At 38.0% G+C, this 19045-nt stretch overlaps 1 protein-coding gene across 2 annotated transcripts in view; it reads left to right on the top strand.

The window, feature by feature from the left end:
• Positions 1-19045, top strand: part of neurl1aa (neuralized E3 ubiquitin protein ligase 1Aa) — a 67372-nt gene that overhangs the window by 16774 nt on the left and 31553 nt on the right. The window contains exons 1-3 of one of the 2 annotated variants that reach the window (XM_024289946.2): positions 7-531; positions 13929-14179; positions 14440-14761. In XM_024289946.2, the coding sequence (XP_024145714.1) occupies positions 498-531; positions 13929-14179; positions 14440-14761 (607 nt within the window). In that variant the 5' untranslated portion in view covers positions 7-497. Of the gene's footprint in view, positions 1-6; positions 532-13928; positions 14180-14439; positions 14762-19045 lie in introns of those variants that run through there. The other variant, XM_024289945.2, reaches the window with a different exon arrangement.

Here is a 19045-nt window from a genome sequence, read left to right as displayed (position 1 = left end):
CTCTTTATGGCTGCCCCCAAGACCTGAAGAGATGTAAGTTAGTATGTGAGAGTGAGATCATCACAGACATGTGGTGACAGCTTAAGTCAGAGGCCCCTTTCTTCTTTGGGGGGGTGTCACCCTGAGCCAGAGGGGCGGGGCTAAGGGTGAAGAATGTGAGTTATTTTTCCCAGACTACCTCCGTGTTTATTTCAAATGCTAAACTTTTGTGTTCATTTTTGAGACGGTAATAGTAGTAAATCCACGCGCTCTTTTGTGTCTCCTCGCGGCAGTGAGAGCGTTAAGGGCGCGCGGCTCGAGTCTCCACCTTTCTCTGTGTAGATGAATGAGGAGGCGGAGCCGCCCTCACGGCTGCGCGCTCGGAACACGGAGGTGTGATTCTCCCAGCAGGTTCGGGTCTGTTCGGAGCACAGCGGCGGTACCAGTCATGTCACGAGCGCCGCGGTGCTGCGCGCGAGCATCCGAGTAGACAAAAGGAAGCGGACCGTCACGCGGCCATGGGTGGACAGATAACGCGGAGCTCCTTGTACGGTGAGGAGAGCGGCTTATTGTGATGCTCCTTTGTAAACATGTTGGCTCGGGATGACCACGTTGATTCATCAGGGGGTCACTACCGCCGTTTCTGTGGGTAGTGACGTCACTCGCGGGGGCTCCAGCTGTGCATTTAACGAACAAGATGTCAACTTCACGTGCGCTCGTGTCAGGAGTACGCGTGCGGCATCGCTTTTGAAGGAAGTTGAGGGGTTTCCCCCCTGCTGTGCGCGCGTGCTTCCCCTCATTAGTAAAGAGGCGCGTGCAGCTGGGCTCTGAACCCTTCATCTGGAAGAGTCGATTTTCGAACCTGGGAAAACACTCCTGATGTGTTTATGTCTTTCATGCTTTTTTCATGCGTTTGTTTAAGTGAACCACACTTTAAAATATTCTCAGTGCTGTAAACATGTATGTTTTACTTAATTTCACTATCAGACTTATATTTTTAGAGGGCTTGACTTTGAATTAGTGGATTTAGCTTTTTACCAAAGCTGTATAGATATATTTTTTAAATAAAATGATCTGATTACTGAGTCGATTCTTTAATATTTTTATTATTTTACCCCTCTACATTTTTAAGTAAAAATAAAAAGGCAATTTTGCATCACGTAAATGGTTTTAGCTACAATTTCGAAATCCTACATAAAGTGTATACTGAGTGAAATTCTAAAAATACCATACACAGATACCTAAATATTTTTATGTAAAAAATGTGGATTTGGCTGCCATAAACAATGGTTGCGATGGTAATATTAATAACTTATTCAGAGATAGAAACCTAGTAATTTTTTTTAACATTTTCTTCACTTCTTAATATGCAATAAAGTATATGGTTTCTATGTGCTTTCACCTTAAGGGGAACCACAGTTTTAAATTAAAGTTTGATCTCAAAGGGACTTATATCCTGTGTAGGCCTAATGTTATGATCACACCAACCCTCAGCAATGCACATTCAAGCAACTACTTACAATGAAAAGTCTATGCTGTGTCCAAAATCCCTCCCTAACTACTGAAAAGCTAAATAGTGCCCTGGATTTTAAAGGCAACTCGAACACGATGCTCACTACCTTTTTCGTTTTTCTAAACGTCTGATATGACGTCATCAATCTCATGAATCAATACGAAGATTTCACGATTTTTGTTTATGACTCTATTGTGCTCTGATAGTAAAAATGTGGATGGTTTATCAAAAAAAATACATTTAAACGTGTTTTTTTTTTGTTCTATGGGGGACGTCAACACCTTGCTTTGTCCAGAGATAATATATATGTCTATGATGTAAATGCACGTGTATACTGTATATGAGTTTTGGGCATCCGCAGTCAAAAACTCTCACGTTCACACATCGCCACCCAAGTTTTTAATTCCTTTATTTGACTCTACGTACAACACTCAGCCATCGAACATGTGTTGAAGTTAAACCAGTTTGACTGAGTAGGACTTGAATTTGGTAGTGGTGAATGGGTAGCGTCCTCTTAATTCATGTCAGTGCCCAACATTGAAGGAGAAATTAATAATTGTGGTTTGTTCCCGGATGCAGTTATGATATTAAGTCAGTCATATATTAGAATAGAACTGTGAAAAATAAAGCCTGGAGCAAGATTTGTGAGATTTGCACCGCTTTGACATTTCGTATTGATACATGCGCCATCATTAAGTTGAAACAGTTCAGTGTGAACACCATATTCGTTTAAAAATGTGCTTTCTTCAACACATGCCCTGTGTGTACGTAGCATAACACTCAAGCTTTGGTGACACCAAACTGCTTCATCAATGGCTGACACTGCAGATGAGCTGCTAGACACTCCCTAAATAAATCCTCCTTTTACTACAAACAAGCTATTCATGGTCATTTAGAGCATAAATACAGGCAGTGACGGTAAGATTGAATCATTCTGGGAAGCTATAGGAGTTAAAGCCATAACCCTGCTCCTGCAGCATCTAATTACAGCCTGAAGATTAGTCCAATTACCTTAAGCAGGACAGACTAAGACAGCAGGAGGAGCTCCTTGTTTCCAGGATCAAGGACAAACAACTCCATAAGTTAGTGTTTGTCATGTTGTTTCCGCCACCATATTGAAGGGATTTTGTGTTGTTTTTTTCTTTTGTTCAGCAGGCCAAAATATTGTGCAATTTCTCCCAGTGACCTTGTATTCAGCAGGAAGTTTGTCTATATTTTGCCATTATGAAATGAGACCGTGAAGATAATTTCTTTCTGTTTTGCCATGAGGTGAAAACTTTATTGACAAACACAGTTTATGTTGTTTAACCACGTATCCCAATTCAGCCTTAGAATGACTAACAGACTATAAAGCTATAAGAAATCATTTATAAAAACAACAGAAAAATCAGAAAAGATATTCAAGGTAAACATGAAAAATATTACTTGCATCTATGTAAAAAGCAGGAGTCTGAATTCTGTTTTGTTCCCACAAAGTCACACAAGTGGTCTTATAAAAGCAGCTGTTGTTTCTCATCTAGAGGGTCATGTCTAAACAGTTTAAATTCCACCCGTGTAAACTGCAAAAAGGTTTACCACACAAAATATGGAAAATTGCTTCTGGCCTTCTGAGAAGTTGATACTCATCAGACAGCAATATGTATATGAACAATAAGAACCTCAGACTTCACCAGCTTCAGTTAACCTGAAAGATTTAAGTGTTTTTAAAGCCTCTTCTTTCTACAAACAAATTAAGCAGCACTGCTTTAGTGTGGAAACCACAGAGAAGAGAGCAATTGGATAAACGCACAAGACCTAAAACTTAACTGTCAAGCACGGCAGAGGAAGGCCAGTGATGTGGGCTTGGTTTACAGCCACTGGACTTGGACCTAATCCAGTAAATTCATCCAAAACTCAATGATTTAATTAAAAACGACAGGACTTAAATTGAAAGACTCTGATCTGTTTTAAAACATTTTCCAATGATCTTTTGATTATGGAGTTTTTACCCCAAATTTTATTGCTGGACTTATGTTCTGCAGAGCGGCAGTAGCTCACTGGAGCACCGCCTCCCAGTTGTGAGTGAGACTGTTGGTATTGGGCAGCCCCACCCCCTTTACCCTTTCTGTTACTAAGAGCGCTCTGCTCTATTAAGCTACATCCTCTACAGCTAGCTTACAGCCCCTCACACCTCCAACCTAACATTACTGATGCAACATAAATAATGAACTATATCAGAGCTATCCAGTTGTACAGTTTAGAGCCAGATGCCAGCTCGGACAAGGAAAACGAAGGCGCACATGAATCTATTTGTGTGGAAGTGGATCATCAGGATAGAGTGGAGCGGGGAGCTTGTGGCCTGCCCAGCATATTTTCCACGTCACAAATGCGCACTTTTTTTAAATTACATTTTTGGGTCACGATTCACAAAGATTTGAATAGTGTAATACTCAAACATGCAATTTTAAGCTTAATTTTATTTTTTCATGTCCTCTATCATGAAAAAATGCCATAAGAACATGTTAATTTTTTGATTTTCATTGGAGCGGAGCTTTAAGCCTATCTGTCCAACAGAGTTTGAAGTATAACGTACGAGTGACTTGGAGCCCAAAGCTGAAACACAAAACTTAAACGGAGCAGTCAGTGTGAAAAGTTTATTTATTTATTTATTTTTGTAAGAGCTGCTGTCTTGGTCATGTTGTGGGTTTTCAAATGCATTTTTTAGCTGCTTAATAATAGAGTTTCATGAATGAGTGGTTTCATGGGGATGAAGTATCATAAATGCACGTTTTAAAGGGTTTTCTTGTTGCTACGTTGGATTTCTCAACATCCTATAACATTCTTACTTGGCTATGTTAACTGTTAAAGAACGTTTAAGGCTTATCGGTGTAGAATAATTAATCTAAAAGAACCCACAGTGACAGAAAAGGGTCAGAAATGCGTTCTGTGGTCCACTTGCTCTGTTATTTTCCCTTTTATGGAAATGGGTTGAATAGTTTGATGAGTTTTTTGTGTTAAATTTTGAGCCAAGCTGACCTATAAACATCATTGGGTGTACGCATTTATTATTTTGTCATCTTGTAGAGTACATGTAATAGTGTATTGTTGGTAAATAGAAATATTATTGTTTTCTCCATCTATAATTTAACGTTAATGCTTTTAAAACACTGTCTCAAACTGAGGTTGTGATAAGATCTGTGTGAAAAATGCTGTGATTTTATCCGAATGACCTTTCATAGACGTTCAGAAAGTCGAAACCAAAAACGGGACATTTTTCACGCCGAATATCAATCAATTCTACTGTGTTTGAAACAGCCCTGGTTTCATCCAGTGTAAAGTGCTTGTTTGCACAAGTGAGATGGAGTATGTGTTAAACCAAATCTAAATTTAAGCTTCAACTGTTGCCTTGACAACCACAGCCATTGATGGAAAGCTTTCTATTTCTTTTTCCTTCTGGAAACATAACGGCAACACCGGGAGGAGCAGCCATTCAGGTCTAGATAGTTTAGTATTTTATTCTCATGTTTGTAGGGAAGAGATCCAAACCCACAACAAACACCAAGCTAACCGCCCCTCCATCCCCATGATGAAAGCACACTTGGAACAGAGAGAACGGTGTATTCCTTCCTCAGGTGTGAAGCAGCAGACCACATCCAAACAGTGCGTGCAGAACCGGTTGCATAATTGAGTGTGCAGAGTGTGTGGGAGCTCCACTTCTGAGCTGCTGATTGACTGAAAGTGGGTCAGTGTCTGAGGGAGACTGGATGGAGCGTCTGGCTCTGTTTAAAATTAATTGGGTAAAATATCCGAATGCAAACCTCAGTCGAAGATGTCGCTTCCCCTGACATCTGTTTTAGAGGATAAAAGGTGACGGATAATTCTTCTTATCCTGACAAAAATGAAAAGACGTTTTTCCCTCGTAGATTTAACCCTTTAGGCACTTCATACAGTTTGAAAAAGTCCCCTCTACCTCTCTGTTCTGCAGTTAGTGCCTGAAACAAACCTTTCCTGCAGCTTTAAGCATTTGATTGCATTTTAGCAAAAAGCACAAAATGTACAGATCTTGAGTTTCTTTTTTTTTTTATTCTGATTTAGTTTGAAACTGTTTTTCTCTTTATCTGATTCTATGAATTATGCTTTTATATGCATTTTTTGTATAAATGTCCTAGAGAAGTGAACAGTTCAGCAAAAAGCTACATTTTCAAACTTGTTTTTATGCTATTTTACTTTAGACTTTTAAATATGCAATTAAAAAGAGTAGATAACAATTGGAGAAATATGTTCTCTTGGGAAGGCCGGTAAGAACAAGAACAAAGTTCTCTTTAAAGTCTGGAATCTTTTTGGCGTCTTTCAGGTTTTCAGATTATTTAGCTTTGCCGTTCTTCTTTTTTGTTCACTAGAACTTTGTAAAAACCTTTCTCTTAATAGACTTTAAATTCTATATTTACATATTTTTTCTTAAACAACTTCAGGTCAGTAGTTCTGCACAAGAATGTGACTTGGTTTATGTGCAAAACCAAATAAAAATCCTTGAACTTCTTCATAGTCTATAGACGAAGTAAACAAAAAAGTAACACCTTGTTCTCTCAGCCCAAATTTTGAAATCTTCTCATATTTTTTGACACGTCATTGTGGTCACTTTTTATTTTCTTCTCCAATAACCACCATGTGATTGGTCAAAGATTTAAAATGGGCGTGGCAGTGTAGGAGGCGGCCTGAATGGTGGAATTCAGCATCGATCAAATGGATGTCAGTTTTCATTATATTGTCATTTCCTTGTTCAGTAATCATATCTTAAATTATATGCTATTAAAAAATATTTCACATTTTGGAAAAAGCAACACTTTTAGAACCGTTGGCCAGTTAGGAATATTTCGCAAACTGAAGAATAAAGTTCTTACAAACATGAGAAGTTTGATGTTCGGGGACAAACATTTGTACAAACTTTAAATAAAGTTAACATTTAGTCAAGTAGATGCTTTTATCTGAAGTTTAAATAGGAAAGTTTAGTTAGTGATCATAAAAATCACTTGACTTTCTTCGTTTTATTCTGTCAAATCTGTACCGTTAGAAAATGCAGAAATCTTGGTCAGTTTATAACTTGAATAACATGCGATGAAGAAAAGCCTTCATCCCCTAGTTTCACTTCTAGTCAGCCGCCAGCAGCATCCTTGTCACAACGCCCCCCACCAGCCTGCTCTCCTTCACCGCCGGAGAGGCTTTGGACTTTAAGATGTTATTTTTTGAGTGCTGGTTGTGTAATCGTGCTGCTGGAATGAATGAAGTAATCATCTGACGGAAGATGTCAGGAAGCATCACGTCTCAGCTTATTGGGGGGAAAGTTTATTTATGTTTTAAAACTATTTCAAGTGACCAGAATACAGTTATTCTAAAACATTTAATGCTGGTAATTTCAACTAATGTGTATGTGAACTCAAAATAATATTAAAGCATCGCTATGTAGAAAAAACAAGGGACTTTTTCCTTTTGAGAGATTTAATTGTACTGTAGATGTTTTTCTTATTAAACCAAAGGGGAATGGCAATTAAATTTAATAACACCTGCTAAATTTAATCGTCATTCTCATACGATGATTTTAATTTCAGGGTGTTTTTCAGTAATCTGACATGGCTGATGCTTTTAGCAGAGCAGCTCATATTATCTACTGATTGGCCTATTGCTAAAACACACTAATAAATTAGCAATTTAGCTAAACAAATTCTTGTTTAATTCAATGTTGACTTACAAAGGTCAAAATAGATCAATTAAATTTGCAAAAGTAAAGCATAGCAAAGTTAATATGGAGTTGAAAAGTAAGTTTAAATGATTGACAGGTAATACTTTATTGTAAATCTTTTAGGAAAACTTTAAAATGTGAATGTTTAATAAGCTCAGTAAAGATAAAAATGTTGGATCCCTGCTTAATGAAGTTAATATGATCTTTCTAGCTGAACTTTTATTTTTTATAAATTGAAGGTTCTCCAATTCTTTTTAATGAGCCTTATATTTTTAAAACCCACAATAGTGAATGGAAACCAAAAGTGTCTCAAATTAAAGCTAAAAGCTTAATAAAGTAAGTGCCAAAACTGCACAGAAGGGTCATAAAAGTGAGAACGTTTCTCAGATTGGCTTTTCTTTTTTTTATCCTGTATTTTTTTCCTTGAAATTGAGAGAACAAACTTGAACCTAAAAACATAAAACTAGGTCAAACTATTGCCCCAACGGGTTTGGATTCTTACAAGGGTTTATTGATTTTGACAGGTGAAATAGTTTTGAACATTTGGTTAAAGGGAGTGAAAATTGTTATCACTTTTTGTAAAATCAGCTCCTGAAATTGATGCGAAAAACTGGAATTTCTGATGATTTATTAACCTTTTTACACAGAAATGTTACTCTTGAGCGTCAAGTAAAAGGTCCCAATCATTTCATCAGTTTTCCCTGCAGCTCTTTTAGAGCTGCCGTTAAACACATTTACATACATGATTAACCCCTAAACTTCATCAGACAAACCAGATCTGCTGGTTTGCAGCGACTGGCCAACAGCGCTTCACCTCAGGGCCTGTCTGTCTATATGGGTTAAGGCTCATAAAAAAAATAGAGCATATTCTATCTTTGTTGTTCCAGACATCTGGTCTCAGTCCACGAGGACTCCACATTGTAAACAGTTCTTGTTAACATCAACCCCACAGCTGCCTCTTATAAACCAACATTCGTGCACGCCGCTCTTATCAGGCAGTTTTAAGGACTTGTAGAAGCCATTCTGCCAAAAGGTCAAGGCTGTCTTTTTAGGAACAAACTGTGTAAAAAGGCTTCTATTAGTTTGTGCTGGAAAGTGCGGGGTCATTATCTGTCTAATAACAACAACCACATGGCTAGTGAGCAGCTAATACCTGTCCAAACTCGTGTGAGCATCCGTGTGGAGCAAGAAGCTAATCTCTCCGCCTGTGTGTTCACCTCTGTTTCTTTTTATCTCCTTACTCGCCAGACTAAGTGCTTTACCTTGCAAATAGGATTTTATGGATGGGAGAAAACTGTTTAAACATTTGCTCAGTGTTTGACAGTTAAATGTCCTCCCGGCTGTCTTACAGATCTCAACTGACGACCAAATTAAATGAACAGACCAAAAAAAAATGACGAAGTGGATGTTTTTTTTAATTTTTTATTAAGTTTTATAAAGATTCTAAAAATTGATCAATTCGTCAAAGCCCCACTCCAATGAAAACTGTGCTTTTGCTGTTTTTAACATTTTATTGCGGCATGATGGAAGACCTATATTAAGAAAAGTTAACTTAAAATTTAAGTTTTTTTGTATTTCTGTCTTCAAATTATTGTGAATCAACAGCAGATGAAAATAAAAAAAAGAGTGTTTTGTTAAGGTATAAGGTACACTTATGGAGAGAATATAGTTTATCCGATTTGTGCATAATTTTGGATTTCTTGTGTGAGTAATTCACGATTTGTAACTCATAAAATACATTTTGTCTGGAACTTTGTGTACTTGCAATTGTGTATTCATATGTCAAAAAATTACTAAATTAAAAATAGATTTTAAAAAACTTTTACACCTGCACAACTTTAAATTACAAAAGCTTGAAACTAATTACACACACAAATCTTTAAAAAGTACGCACAACTCGCCTGTTACACACACACAAAACTGCATTAGCAAAGTTTTTTTGTATAGCATAGCGTAAATTTTTTTTTTTTGTTCACCGTTCGGCTTTTCCCATCAGGGGTCGCCAGAGTGAATCAGCTTTCACTGCTTCGCTCTAATGGTTTGGCAGAGAGTTTTTATGCCGGATGCCCTTCCTGACACAATCCCATATTTGCAAGGCACCAGGGAACCCAGTTAGGCAGCAGCGTCAAGCGCCTGACACATTTAAATGCTGGATCATCAGTTTTCTTATCAACTGCTTTGAACTAGAATTGTGAATATTTTTTGGGTAAAAACGTGACATTTTCACACTATCTTAAACATTTCCAATAATTAATATCAAAAAGTCTAAATATGTGTTTTTAAAACACTGAAACTCCTGGCTGTTTGCAGAAACTATTTCCTTGAAAACCATTAATTATCACCATCATTAAAAGACTCTTGAAATCAAAAGGTGATTGGAGTTGTGTCTAAAATAGACTCCATCAGGTCTTTATTGTCGTGGCTGACCTTTGGTTTGATATTTCTCTGAATTTGAGGAGAATTTGACTAAATGTATTTTATCTCTGTCTGTTTGAGCAACCCTTTGAATTTATTGGGATTCAAATAATCAGTTGTACTTTCAAACCAGGACTTTCAGCTAGATTGCTAATGAATACCTTCAGAGTCTGAGGCGGCTTTCACACCAGAATAGACGATCGCCCACACGTCCTCAGAGCACCACAAGACTTTTTCTTAGACTTTTTTTCCTGTCAGTCACTCTCCTTGCTGTTCCTTCTTCTATAAATGCTGCACAAATATTTTCACTTTGATTTATTGGTTTATTTCAAGCATTAAAAATAATGGAAGACTACAATTAAGAAAAATGAACAAACAAAGATATAATTTCAGAATATATTGATAAAAAAAAGAACATGGAATGATGACAGAAGATAAAGACATCTTGACTGTGTAGCTACTTATATAACACATATATTTTTGCAGTAATTCACATTACATAAGATTCTTTAAATATAATGATTATCAACTAAAGTCAAGCAGAGGTTGAGTTGTTGCTTAAAAGAGAGTGGGAAGAAGCATACTGTTATAATCCTGTTGTGTTATTTCTTTTCATATCTATAGTTTAGTCATCCAAATCCTTATCAGATCAGGTGCATGTTCAAATGTTTGTTTTTTTTGTTGTTGTTGCTAACAAAAGCAAGTCTTTTACATGCACGGAAAATCAGAAATACTATTTCTGTGCCAACAGTTGGACTGGTTCTTTAGAAATCCCATCTCCCACAATTTATGAAAATTAAACAGAGTTCAGGTTGAGACTGGTTTGAGACTTATGTTGACTTTGTGACAACCTCCAGGTAAAATAAATCAGGTCAATTTGCCTCGAAAAATGTCAACACACAAAAAAATGTAAGAATTGTGAACATACAAAATTAGCCTTTCACATTACCAACTAAATGTTAATATTTTACACAGCACCAATATGCTAACTTTAAAGATATTTTGTTTTGTTTGATGCTTTTAATAATGTCTCCAGACAATTTCAGTGTCTAAAAAAACCCCACAGCCAAATCCCAACCTGCTCCTCTGACATGTTGCTTTGTAAAGCCCAGATTATTGCTTATCCGTGGAGACTTTACCTGAAACAAAAACACACACACACATATATAATGGCTCATCCTAAACCTTTAAGCCCTTTAGAAAAGTGAAATACCAAGCCAATGTCAAGCAACTTTGTAGAGTTAAAGCTCTGAACATGACTGAATAACAAACAGAGCTTGACTTCAGCCCTTTTTTTAAACATGTTTTAGTTCATCAAGAGGTCCAAGCTCTGTCCTTTAAATATGGGATACCTTTCACAGGGTCATCTCCAAAGTCCATCTCAGATGTTACACAGATACCGTTGAAACCCAAGGCGTTGTTTGACTGACAGCACGTCAAGCTGCTGATTTCCCTGCAGGTACCAGGAACTCTTTGATCCTCATCACTCATTAAGCTGATGGCAACTGCAGGGTTAGACGCGCTGCCAGGCAACCACAAGATAGATCTGTGTGGTTAGGCTTGTAATGGACGACTCTGTTTTGTGGTCATGAACATTGGGAGATTTTGAACTTATAAAACATGTCCTCTGTGTTGCTTCTGCATTTAATTTAAGGTAGAGTATAATAAATGTAAAAAAAAAAGTTTTGTTCTTTAACAATTTTTAACAGCAGGTGATGGTTTAATTCAGCCTAATATAGAGGTATTAATGATTTTTGTCAAATTCAACTTTGAGGTTTGCTTTAGCGTCTGTTTGTGCAAGTATTTAAAAAAGATTACAACTAACTAAAATATTCTTTAGTCCTCTTTTCGCTTTTTGACAATTTTGTTTACCAGTATGTATTAAGACCTGGAAAGTCAAGGATGTGACTTCTCATAAGTAAATTATTACTGTTGGCTAATAAAGGAAAACATTTTAATAAGATCTGAGTGAGTTTATTCTCAATTGTGAACGTTTAGGCTGATGTTGTAGCCTATTCAAAGTCAATGGCAGCTTTAGACTTTGCACTATTTCAAATTATCCAATCTGTTTTGTTTCATGGAGGATGACTGTGGTATTTGTATGTGTATTCAACCTTAGATCAGACCAGACGACCCGCTGGTAAGCATATTACTAAGCAGAGAACTAACCAGAATATACTCGGTAGTGGCGAGGGAAGGCCCGGCGGGCAGGCTGTCGCGCTGGGTGCCCGAGTCCTTCAGGTAGAAGCTGGGTGGTGCATTTGCATCCACTAGTGGATTTGCAAATACTAGTGCAGTGGTCGTGCTCAATAAGCCCTGGCCACAGCGTGCTTTAAGGCAGAGATCTCCAAACTGTGGCCCGCGGGCCGAATCCGGCCACCTTCACATATGGTTCGCGCCCCCCAAACACTATCAGAGACGCATGATTTTTTTTCTCAATCAGGCCAATCGAGACCCACATAAAACTTTACTTTTTATTCCACCCTTCTGCAGTCTGAACTATGACAGGAGAGGATAGACTATTTATGCTTTAGTATTATTTTTTTATGTGAAGATAACAGAAATATTTAGACACACGCTATGATTGTTACACTTTTTCTGTAAGCTTGCAAACCGATCCCGGCCCCAGATCAGAGAAGAGAACAGTTATGTGGACCTCACAAGAAAAAGTTTGGGGACTGCTGCTTTAAGGTAAACGCCGACCGGACTTTGCCACACTGGGGCCGTGGACTTAAGTGCAAACTGTGCCCTCTCTGCCATCCGTGGACCAACGCAACTGTCCACTGGGCTGCACTGTTTCCAGTTCCTTACAGCTGGCACAAGTGGTCTGCGGCGATGTCGGCTATCCACGACCCGTCTTGAAACACGGACCGAAAAGTCTAACAGTTTGTCTAAATCTTAGTCTGTGTGTAGATTTGATCTAAAATCACAATCATGCATCATGTATCTATTACGGGATACCTGATGCATATGGGGTGGGATTATATAAGTTCGCTTCCTTCCACTCCCTTTCAAGCAAATTACTGGTGTTTTAATATGTGATATGTTATTTCATGTATTTTCTAGCCTTGTCACGCTTTTTCTGCAAATGTCCAGTATTAGATTTTATGGTTTTTAACATTCACAAATGTTTGGATTGTTTGTTGTTGTTTGCTTGTTTTAATATTTAATTAGTAGAGCATTAGCCTAATAAAATGAATAGTGTTTTTTTTCTCCTCTGTAACATGATCTTCTCCTCAATTTGCCTCAGTGGAGTCCTGCATAATGAAACACTGTCTGCGCTGCAGATGAGTAGATTCAGGGGCTATAAATATAATTTTTTTGTGCAAGTAAACAAAAGACATCTGTTGTGTCCTCACTCATGGCTGCAGAGTGAGCTGATTAAGACCCTTGGATCTGAGGGGTTGCTAAGGAACATGAATTCACACATAGCCTGTTTGCCTCCACAGCAGCTGCGCTCTTTAGAGCCCACTAATGCATTCAGCTCCGTGTGCCTCGGACCACGTGTGCTGCATTCAGTCCTTCTGTCTAAGACAAAGGGCTCAAATAGTGTTCTGTACTGTAGGTCGCGGTGAGATTGAGCCAAAGTCACGCTCATGGGTGTAAAATTGGAGAGGTCACTACTGGATAAGCACAGTGGGACATTAAAAAAAACGGTTTGTATTCTGGAATGGCAGCTAAGTTGCCTTATCAGCACTCTGCAGAATCTGATGTGTTCATCCATTGAAAAAATGTGGAATACACTGAGTTTAGTGTAGTAGGTTTGTGTTTGACTTGTTCTACCGTCATAGAGGACTGTAAAATGCTTTTCATCCAGTTAACTTAAGATTCACTTGTGTTAAACTACGTTTCAGTTTTATTAATAAAGCTTCTTTATTATTTATCTTATTTGAATCTGCTACAGTGACAAGAAGGAATAAATTATGTAAAATATGGAAGATTTTCAGCCAGTTGATGGGGGACTGAATCGTCCAGGATCAAACTGCCATGAATTTAAAGGGATTTGTGGTGGGATGTATTGATAATAGTGATAATGAAATTCATAAACTCTAGTAAAAAGATCTTGGAACTATTGATGGTGTGTTGTCTATCCAAAAGGCTTCCTAGAAAAGGTTTGCAATTCATTCAGATGTAATCATGTTAACCTAATCTATCTTTTCATGTCACTTTTGGAGGCAAAAAATGTATCCTGAGGTCTATAGAGTCTGAGATGGAGCTCTATGAGATTTTGCATTTTTGTATCACAAACCTGACCTTCTAGCGCTAATATTTCCAGCCTGTTCTCTGTCTACATTGTCCTTCCAGACTCTCTTGGTGGCCCGTTCCCGTCTACATCACACCGATGTCACCACAAACCCAAGAGATGCCTGCCCATCCAGTGCAGCGGTGTGGGCGGAGCCCTTCCCTGCAGCCCGCTTCTTTTCCACCCAAACGCAAAGGGATCACAGATTGTGATGGACATCGCCCAGAAGACGGTCAAGAGGCAGGCCAGCTTCTGCAACGCTATCACCTTCAGCAACAGACCCATAGCGCTCTACGAGCAAGTTCGCCTCAAGGTATCTGTCACCTGACCTTCATGATACCTACAGGAAACATGTGTGAACGATAGCAAATGTCTGTAGTAGGTATGCTGCAAGTTTCTGTCACCGTCAAGGGTCTAATTCAGAAAATTCAAAAATCGGACCCAAACTGCTTGAAATTATAATTTTTTAAGGAATCAACGTAAAGTAATACAGAACCTCTACACATGGTCTTCACGAAACAAAATAACGTGTCTTTTATAGTCCTCATATTTTTACCATTCTATTCCTGTCAGATCACTAAAAAACAATGCTGCTGGAGTGGAGCTCTCCGTCTTGGCTTCACCGCCAAAGACCCATCTCGAATAAATCCAGACAACCTGCCCAAATACGCGTGTCCAGATCTGGTGTCCCAGAGCGGCTTCTGGGCCAAGGCGCTGCCCGAGGAGTTCGCCAACGAGGGCAACGTCATCGCCTTTTGGGTCGACAAAAAAGGCAGGGTCTTCTACAGGATTAATGAGTCCAGCCCCATGTTGTTCTTCAGCGGAGTACGCACAGCGGAGCCACTCTGGGCCCTCATCGATGTTTACGGTCTGACCCGCGGGGTGCAGCTGCTAGGTAAGGAGACCATGAAACTGACCCTAATCCTTAAAAAAAATAAAAACAAACAAACTCAAGCAGTTGCATGAGGTGTTTGCTACTTTAAGGTTTGAGTCAAATTTAGGTACGGAAGGCGGGGTTTTTGGTGTATCTTGAGTAGAAAAACCTTTACTGCCATCTAGTGTTTGGCGGGGTAATTTTACGGATCAAACGCAACATAGGTCAGCATTGGGTTTCCCATAACCTTCCCTTTTGACACCTATCGTTTGATATTGATATTTATCAACAACTTTTAACTTCCCATGCTAGTAAACATAGAACTCCAGTAAGCATTATTAACAGAAGATGTACTGCCATCTAGTGTGAGGTAATGTTATTACATCACCCTGAAGAATGAAAGATAGAATCAGCATGTTACAGATTAAGGCCTTGGGTTGTTACTTTTTACATTTTATTATATATATATATTTACAGTTGCGTAAAAAAAGTCTGCCTTTTTACTGGATGTATATAACATTTAAATGGTATGTATTAAACCACCATTTATATCTTTATTTATCTAAAGATCAGAATGAGCAAAACGGATAAAAACACAAAGATTTAGATAGAGAAAGTGGTGTTTGTCACCTTAAGCATTTTGTTTTTGGTCAACCTTCTGGTAAAGTTCAGCAGTAACATAAAAAACATAAAAATGCAAAAAGCATTGTTGTTATGGATCATTCAACAACAAATCCCGAAAATGTTCTTCACAGTTTTTCCATCCTCAAAGTTCTGCAACAATTTCGGTTCTAAAGCGTTGCATATTGGTGCAAAGATGGTATAAAAAGTCAGCAGAATCGGCTGATTCATGTCGATCCATACACCCTTCATATCAGGTTGAGGCTCCTTTTCTCTGCATCAGAATCCACTGGAATTGCATTAATTGCGTCAACTATTGAAGAGTTACCAAAACTAAAACAATGTAAATACTGGAGCTTAAGCTCCGGTGTTAAAGCAAACTTTGTTTTTTTCAAAACTTTCAACAACAAAAAACTAAACTCAGTAGTTTTATTTTGAAAATGGGAAGCTTCACCAATACTTTTTTAAAGATTTGTTTACTTCCTGTGACAGTACCGCTGTGTATTCTGCTTTTTTAGTTTATAAACTTAAAATCCAGCATTATTCTACATTTTAGAGCAATAAATACACCGTTCTCGAGTTGTATTTTTCTACAGCAATCTTGGAAGTGACAAATTATATCGTGAGTACTCAGATACTCATAACGGCGCTACAGATTTATTTGTTCTCTTTAGAGTTTACTGTAGATCAATTCAAATTGTCATATTGTGAATTTTAATCAAACCAATCTATAAAACTGGCAGTTTTACAGCCATACTTTGTATTTTAAAAACACACAAGTTCCTTAATGGTGTTGTAAAAGGTGCCAAAAAGAAAATTGTAGCAGGAATGCTAGTTCTTCCTCCATTTAAAAAGCACTAACAGCCATCTAGATGTTGACGGCTATAATAGTAAAGACTGCTATGAAAGCAACAGAAATATCAGTACAAAGTGTGTTTTTCTGTTTTTGAGCTTGATTTTGCTTCTTGTTACTCTCACTGCTATCTCTGAACTTTCATTTTTCTTTCATTTTATCAGAATATGTTTATGCTTGTCTTGTTGCTTTAACTTTTCACCGTTTTGCGGTTGATGGGTCTCGTTGTCTGTCTAAACTGTGTCTCTGCAGCAGCTCCTCTGCTGTCTGTGCGCTGTAAAGCTTTCCACGAAGCCTCAGAATAACAATGGGCTCCGTCTGACCTATGTTTGGTCCTCATGTTTACTCCAAAGCTGCAGGAGTTTTTCGGAGAGGCCACACATACCATCCAGACACGGCAGCCTTTCAGGCTGCAGGATGTATGCAATGCTGTCATCCCCTTTGCTGGCTTAAAAATAGAGCAGCGCGGATCAAATGTTCCACAGATAGAGCATTTGATCGGAACAGCTTTTTGTGCTGATGTGCTCTGGCGTTGATCTGAAGCACAGCAGCGTTTTAATTTTTCCTCTTTTCCTGTCTAAAGAAAGATTATTTTATGCAAAAAAAGACCTCAGTTTAACTCCTCAAATCATCATTTCAAGCAGCAGGGCTTCTCCTTTGAATCATACTGTATTTTTGCACACAGGCCATATGCTGAGACACCTAAAAAGCAGGGCTCCTTTCTCCCCCAGGGGCCATCTTACTGACATTTGCCCCTCCCCCTTGACATATTGAAGCTCGGCACAGATGGGGAGGGGGGCCTCTTACAGTTGAGCATAGATCTACATCATCCAGAACCGCCACAACCCTTTGTGACAATGACTCCGTTGCCTGATTGCGTCACCTTTCTGTGCGCTCCACAAACCCTCCCCTTTCCTGGGATAAGCCCTCCAGCCGTGACGTCTGAAGCCTCCTTTTGAGTCAATCCTTTCATTCATGTCCTCAAATTATCCATTAAGACCATTTCTTGAATATATTTTAATGGAGTTTTGTTTTAAATTTCATAGAATCGTATTATTTTTTTAATCTTTCTGTATTCTCTGCAAGTGTGAAGACTTCATTTCTCGTTTATGTTGAACCCAGCTCTGAGGTTATTCATTGTTCTCCTTTAGAAAAGGGATAATCCTTCTTCTTTAACATTAAATAAATGTTTCTGTGGTGACTTAAGTGCCAAACTCATGGATGTTTTGAACGCGATGAAAATAGTAGTTGAGCTGTAATCGGGCTTTCATTCATCAGGGACAATGCAGCTCTTAAAGCTCTTTTTTTTGGACACATGAATACTGAAGAGTACTTGAGCTGCTCATTGTGTGATTTGTCAAAAGGCTGATGCCATTAATACTCATAGAAATGCTGTCTACTTTTTCTTCCTTTTTTCCCCTTTACATTTGATCGTTAAATCTCTTTGAAAAGATTTGATCTTAAACCGAATTTTTTTCAGCATTTGCTTTTAAAAAAACAGATGATTTTGTCAATAAAAAAAAAAGTCCCACTCTGGTAATTTTTTTATTCTATTTTAAAGGATCCCCAGTTGAACAACATAGTTTTAGAATTTTAAGTATTTAAACTGTATTAAAAAACGCACAAAGAAGGCATCAACTGAAAGGATAAAAGTAAATATATATATAAAAACACATTGTGTTGCATAAAATGTAATGATTTATTTAGCAAAAACTCACTAGAGGTGATATAATAGGCATAAATATTGTGAAGTTTCTCTATAAACCAAAACGGAAAATGTTGTAATTTCTGAATGAACACATTTAGTGTGGATACAGCTGAGAAACAAAACAGAAGTTAAAAAAAAGAAAAACACTGACGGAGACATTAGTGTTGAAATGCTATTCATAAGAATGTTGATTTGTTTTCACATGAAAAATCCCAACAAGAGACTTTAAAGAAAGACAGTTTTAAGGGCAGATCATAGTGAATAAAACAGGTTTAAAAACAAAAAAAAAGTGTGTTGAAAAAGGCACAGCCATTGTTTTGGACTTTGTAAGCATCAGTTATTAAACATTTAAAAAATAAAACAAATGTTTAATGGTAAATATGACTTTTGTTTGGATATTCAATAATTGATGTGTTCATTTAACCTCCTTTAATACTTAACTGGCACTTTTATAAATTTTAGGCCTCGTCCTGCCTTTCTGTCTGGTTTGAAACCTAAAATATGCAATTTATTAAAATATTTATTCTTCAGAAATGATTTTTCAATTGATTTGATTTTCATGATTTATTCTGATTATTTGAAATGTGTGTGAGTCTTAGTGTGGAAATTGGGGGCTGAACCCTGCAGACATTTAACTGATCTTTGCGGTTTGCATGAAACTGCCTTATCATGAGAAAATCTTAGCCACAGGTATCGCAGGTGGAGGAAGACGCAGGTAATTTAGATCTTCACACTTTCCCACGTTTCCACCTGTGCAGGGAGTTGAGATGTCAAAGACTAAGAGAGAATATTTTCCACGGAATGTGGTCTGCATAACGACAAGCAGGACTTTGAAATCACTGATTTATTCTTTCTGCTGCAGAGAAAAGGTGTCTGGTTTGGAAGAGCCTGAAGCACTCTACATTATACAGACTTTGCCTGGGCATGACCCAGGATAACACATGTTTTTAAGGTGTGTCGCTGTAACCTCAGGGTAATAGTATCCTCACAGGCTTTAAATCTTAGAGTGTATTCAGACTGGAAGTCTGTTGGTCTGGATCGAGTCCTGAACCTTGCATTTGATCAGGCTGGGATCTACTGGACTTTCCTGTTTAGAACCACAGCTTGTAAACAAAACCAAGTG

The sequence above is a fragment of the Oryzias melastigma genome, linkage group LG1 (genome assembly GCF_002922805.2).
Source record: "Oryzias melastigma strain HK-1 linkage group LG1, ASM292280v2, whole genome shotgun sequence".
Taxonomy (NCBI): domain Eukaryota; kingdom Metazoa; phylum Chordata; class Actinopteri; order Beloniformes; family Adrianichthyidae; genus Oryzias; species Oryzias melastigma.
Note: the sequence above shows the minus strand (reverse complement) of the source record. Positions and strands in the feature narration are given on the sequence as shown.